General features: G+C 45.0%; 1 protein-coding gene across 1 annotated transcript; it reads left to right on the top strand.

Moving 5' to 3' along the window:
* Nucleotides 1-685: 685 nt before the first annotated feature.
* Nucleotides 686-2865, top strand: LOC123491389 (protein misato homolog 1-like). Its single transcript, XM_045221956.1, has 2 exons — nucleotides 686-1926; nucleotides 2148-2865. The coding sequence occupies exons 1-2, from the start codon at nucleotides 1856-1858 to the stop codon at nucleotides 2395-2397; spliced, it is 321 nt and encodes a 106-aa protein (XP_045077891.1). The 5' UTR covers nucleotides 686-1855; the 3' UTR covers nucleotides 2398-2865.
* The last annotated feature ends 2609 nt before the right edge of the window (nucleotides 2866-5474 follow it).

Raw genomic sequence — 5474 nt, 5'->3', positions numbered from 1 at the left:
ATAGGATGGACCTGCTTGAGGGGAGGAGGGACCCTATAGCGTCTGCCTTAGGGGAGGAGGGACCCTATAGCGTCTGCCTGAGGGGAGGAGGGACTCTATAGCGTCTGCCTGAGGGGAGGAGTGACCCTATAGCGTCTGCCTGAGGGGAGGAGGGACCTTATAGAGTCTGCCTAAGGGGAGGAGGGACCCTATAGCATCTGCCTGAGGGGAGGAGGGACCCATTAGCGTCTGCCTGAGGGGAGGAGGGACCCTATAGCGTCTGCCTGAGGGGAGGAGGGACCCATTAGCGTCTGCCTGAGGGGAGGAGGGACCCTATAGCGTCTGCCTGAGGGGAGGAGGGACCCTATAGCGTCTGCCTGAGGGGAGGAGGGACCTTATAGTGTCAGCCTGAGGGGAGGAGGGACCCTATAGCGTCTGTCTGAGTTGAGGAGGGACCCTATAGCGTCTGCCTGAGGGGAGGAGGGACTCTATAGCGTCTGTCTGAGTTGAGGAGGGACCCTATAGCGTCTGCCTGAGGGGAGGAGGGACTCTATAGCGTCTGCCTGAGGGGAGGAGGGACCCTATAGCGTCTGCCTGAGTTGAGGAGGGACCCTATAGCGTCTGCCTGAGGGGAGGAGGGACTCTATAGCGTCTGCCTGAGGGGAGGAGGGACTCTATAGCGTCTGCCTGAGGGGAGGAGGGACCCTATAGCGTCTGCCTGAGTTGTGGAGGGACCCTATAGCGTCTGCCTGAGGGGAGGAGGGACTCTATAACGTCTGCCTGAGTTGAGGAGGGACCCTATAGCGTCTGCCTAAGAGGGACCCTATAGCGTCTGCCTCAGGGGAAGAGGGACTCTATAGTGTCTTCCTGAGGGGAGGAGGGACCCTATAGCGTCTGCCTGAGGGGAGGAGGGACCCTATAGCGTCTGCCTGAGGGGAGGAGAGACCCTATAGCGCCTGGCTGAGTTGAGGAGGGACCTTATAGCGTCTGCCTGAGTTGAGGAGGGACCTTATAGCGTCTGCCTGAGTTGAGGAGGGACCCAATAGCGTCTGCCTGAAGGGAGGAGGGACCCTATAGCGCCTGGCGGAGGCGAGGAGGGGCCCTATAGCGTCTGCCTGAGGGGAGGAGGGGCCCTATAGCGTCTGCCTGAGGGGAGGAGGGACCCTATAGCGTCTGCCTGAAGGGAGGAGGGACCCTATAGCGCCTGGCTGAGGGGAGGAGGGACCTTATAGCGTCTGCCTGAGTTGAGGAGGGACCTTATAGCGTCTGCCTGAGTTGAGGAGGGACCTTATAGCGTCTGCCTGAGGGGAGGAGGGACCCTATAGCGTCTGCCTGAGGGGAGGAGGGACCCTATAGCGTCTGCCTGTGGGGATGAGGGACCCTATAGCGTCTGCCTGAGGGGGGGAGGGACTCTATAGTGTCTGCCTGAGGGGAGGAGGGACCTTATAGCGTCTGCCTGAGGGGAGTAGGGACCCTATAGCATCTGCCTGAGGGGAGGAGCTGATACTCTGAGTAAAGGACATGGGAGGGATCTGAATTAATTTCCTGAGCTTGTCTGATAACGATCTATTCAAAAATATCCCGGGAGGGATGTTGCCTCACAAGACTCCATTTCCCACATGCCCCAGGAAACCTCCATACCTCTGGACTGCATCACCTCCCTTGGGCGGCCGTTTGGAACAGAAAAACAGGAGGGTTTAAATGCGCACATCTCAAATCACATGAGATTATTATCCAATGGGAGCTCTCGCTGGATTAATGAGGCAACTAGTCACACCTGTGACACTCACCCACCTTTCACCACGGAGTCCCCAGCTTCCTCTCCCAGGGTTCTGAGCTGGCTGACTTTCAGGAGTCGCTGGTGCAACTCCGCCTCATGGCCCGCTGTTACCGCGACGACAGGGCCGGCATGATGTGCTCCTCCTCGGAAGAGGATGATATCTATCCGTAAATAAATACATCTATTCAATTTTCTCTTTCACATACATGCTTATGTCTGTATTTAACTGTCACTCTCAACCTCCATGTGTAGGCTACTATAATATTCTATAACTATACTACTATACTCTGCTCTATAGATATGTCTCACTATGCTTGTATCCAACAGTCTCTCTCATCATTGTCAGGTCCATCCCTATAACCTTATCTCCCTATCCTCTCTTCCACAGTGCAGTCCTCTCCGTCCCCGTGCTAATCTCCCTGCAGTCGTCTCTGGCCCTGGGCCCGTGGCTGTCAGAGCTGCAGCGCGGTGCCAGCGCCCTGGACCCCCACCGCATCGCCCCCAGCTTCCTCTCCCAGGGACCTGAGCTGACCGACTTCCAGGAGTCCTTGGAGCAACTCCGCCTCCTCTGCCACTGTTACAGTGATGACAGCGGCGGGATGATGCGCTCCTCCTCGGAAGAGGACAACGATGTTTGACAGTGATGATTGATTGATTGACTGACAACTGCTGAACCGCAAGAGTCATTTTATTTTCTGTCTTCTGCATTTTTTAGCCCAGAATGATTCTTTGCACTCCATACCATCTGAATAGATGGGTCTCGATTGACCTCGACTGGTATTGACAGACCCACTTAGTCCACATTGTATAGGCATCTGTGGATCTGATTGCTTTCAGACTCCGTGAGACTTGATAAGGATTTTGAATTCTGGTTGGAAAGAATGGACTGGCTGTTTGAGATGGTGACAGAGAAAGGTTACGGTAAAAGGTTGAGGTTTTAACTGACAAAAGATAATAGTTGGACAATGAAACTAACTCAATCATGAAATAAAGGTGAGAAATAATAAAGGAAAGGTCAATGAAGAGATGAAGGGAGGATGTCGGTGGGCTATGCAGTGCCTTCGGAAAGTATTCAGACCCCTTGACTTTTTCCACATTTTGTTATGTTACAGCCTTATTCTAAAATGGATGAAATAAAACAAAATCCTCATCAATCTACACACAATACCCCATAATGACAAAGTAAAAACAGTTTTTTTTTTTTGTGTGCAAATTTATAAAAAATAAAAAATAAAAATACCTTATTTACATAAGTATTAAGACACTTTGCTATGAGACTCAAAATTGAGCTCAGGTGCATCCTGTTTCCATTGTCATCCTTGAGATGTTTCTACAACTTGATTGGATTCCACCTGTGGTAAACTCAATTGATTGGACATGATTTGGAAAGGCACACATCTGTCTATGTAAGGTCCCACAGTTGACAGTGCATGTCAGAGCAAAAACCAAGCCATGAGGTCGAGGGAATTGTCCGTAGAGCTCCGAAACAGAATTGTGTCAAGGCACAGATCTGGGGAAGGGTACCAAAACATTTCTGCAGCATTGAAGGTCCCCAAGAACACAGTGGCCTCCATCATTTTTAAATGGAAGAAGTTGGGAACCACCAAGACTCTTCCTAGAGCTGGCCGCACGGACAAACTGAGCAATCGGGGGAGAAGGGCCTTGGTCAGGGAGGTGACCAAGAACCCGATGGTCATTGTGACAGAGCTCTAGAGTTCCTCTGTAGAGATGGGAGAACCTGTAGACTTGAGGCTGTAATCACTGACAAAGGTACTTCAACAGAGTAAAGGATCTGAATACTTATATAACTGTTATATTACATTTTAAATTTGTAATACATTTGCAAACATTTCTAATAACCTGTTTTTGCTTTGTCATTAGGGGTATTGTGTGTTGATTGAGGAGAGAAAAAAAGCAATTTAATCAATTTTAGAATAAGGCTGTAATGTAACAAAATCTGGAAAAAGTCAAGGGGTCTGAATTCTTTCCGAAGGCACTGTATATGACTAGTGATGGTCGCTTCCTCCAAGTTTTAAAGTTAATTCGCCACGTGCACAGGATACACCATGTGTAAAACAGTACAGTCCATACTAACAAAGGAAATAGAAGGTCTAACAGAACAGATAGATAGCAATAAAAACTGTAACATAGAGGCTCAGAATAAATTAGAGGAAAAACTAAAAGAAATGGAGAAACTTATTCAAGAAAGATCAAGTGTAATATTTTATAAAAATAAAACAAACTGGATGGAATATTGGGAAGAATGCACCAAATTATTTTTTTATCTTCAACATAGAAATGCTACCAAAAATAATTTACTGAAACTGGTTACAAATGATGGAGTCACCCATGATTCACCAAATTATATTTTAAAGGAGGAAGCAAAGTACTTTAAGCATAGGTTTTCATTTCAGTCGCCTCCATCTCCTCTAACTGAAACTAATTGTAGCGATTTTTTTTCTATTGATAATGTAAAATTAACAGCCATACAGAAAGACTCACGTGAAGGTGAAATTACAGAGGAGGAACTTCTGGATGCAATTAAAGACTTTAAGTCCGGGAAAACGCCAGGGTTGGATGGCATACCAGTCGAGGTATACCATAATTTTTTTGATATACTCAGAGGACCGTTATTAGCATGTTTTAACCACTCCTATGTAAATGGTAGATTATCAGACACTCAAGAAGAAGGTCTGATTTCATTATTACTGAAACAGGATACAAGTGGGAAATATAAAGATCCAGTCCATTTAAAAAATTGTAGGCCCCTTACACTTCAGTGTTGTGATGCAAACATTCTAGCAAAATGTGTAGCGCATAGAATTAAAAAGGTATTGTCGGACATTATTCATTCTAATCAGGCAGGTTTTTTACATGGACGATACATTGGAGATAATATAAGGCAAGTACAGGAAACAATAGAACACTATGAAAAATCTGGGAAACAAGGCCTGCTATTCATAGCAGACTTTGAAAAGCCATTTGATAAAATACGACTGGAGTTTATATATAAATGCCTGGAGCATTTCAATTTTGGAGAATCTCTTATAAAATGGATTAAAATAATGTATAGTAACCCTAGGTGTAAAATAGTAAATAATGGCTATTTCTCAGAAAGTTTTAAACTGTCAAGAGGAGTAAAACAAGGTTGTCCACTATTGGCATATATATTTATTATGGCCATCGAAATGTTAACTATTAAAATCAGATCCAACAATGATATCAAGGGATTAGAAATCCAGGGCTTAAAAACAAAGGTGTCATTTTACACTGATGATTCATGTTTTCTTTTAAATATTGAATCCCTCCACAGCCTCATAGAGGATCAAGATACATTTTCTAACATCTCTAGATTACAACCAAATTATGATAAATGTACTATATTACATATTGGATCACTAAAAAATACAATTTGTACATTACCATGTAGTTTACCAATAAAATGGTCTGATGGTGATGTGGATATACTCGGAATTCATATCCCAAATTAAATAAATGATCTCACTCCAGTAAATTTTTATAGAAAGTTAGCAAAAATAGATAAGCTCTTGCTACCATGGAAAGGTAAATACCTGTCTATTTGTGGAAAAATCACCCTGATTAACTCTTTAGTATTATCCCAGTTTACCTATTTGCTTATGGTCTTGCCTTCGCCTAGTGAACAGTTTTTAAAATTATATGAGAAAAATATATATTCAATTTTATTTGGAAAGGC

Source organism: Coregonus clupeaformis, chromosome 8 (assembly GCF_020615455.1).
Source record: "Coregonus clupeaformis isolate EN_2021a chromosome 8, ASM2061545v1, whole genome shotgun sequence".
Lineage (NCBI taxonomy): Eukaryota > Metazoa > Chordata > Actinopteri > Salmoniformes > Salmonidae > Coregonus > Coregonus clupeaformis.
Note: the sequence above shows the minus strand (reverse complement) of the source record. Positions and strands in the feature narration are given on the sequence as shown.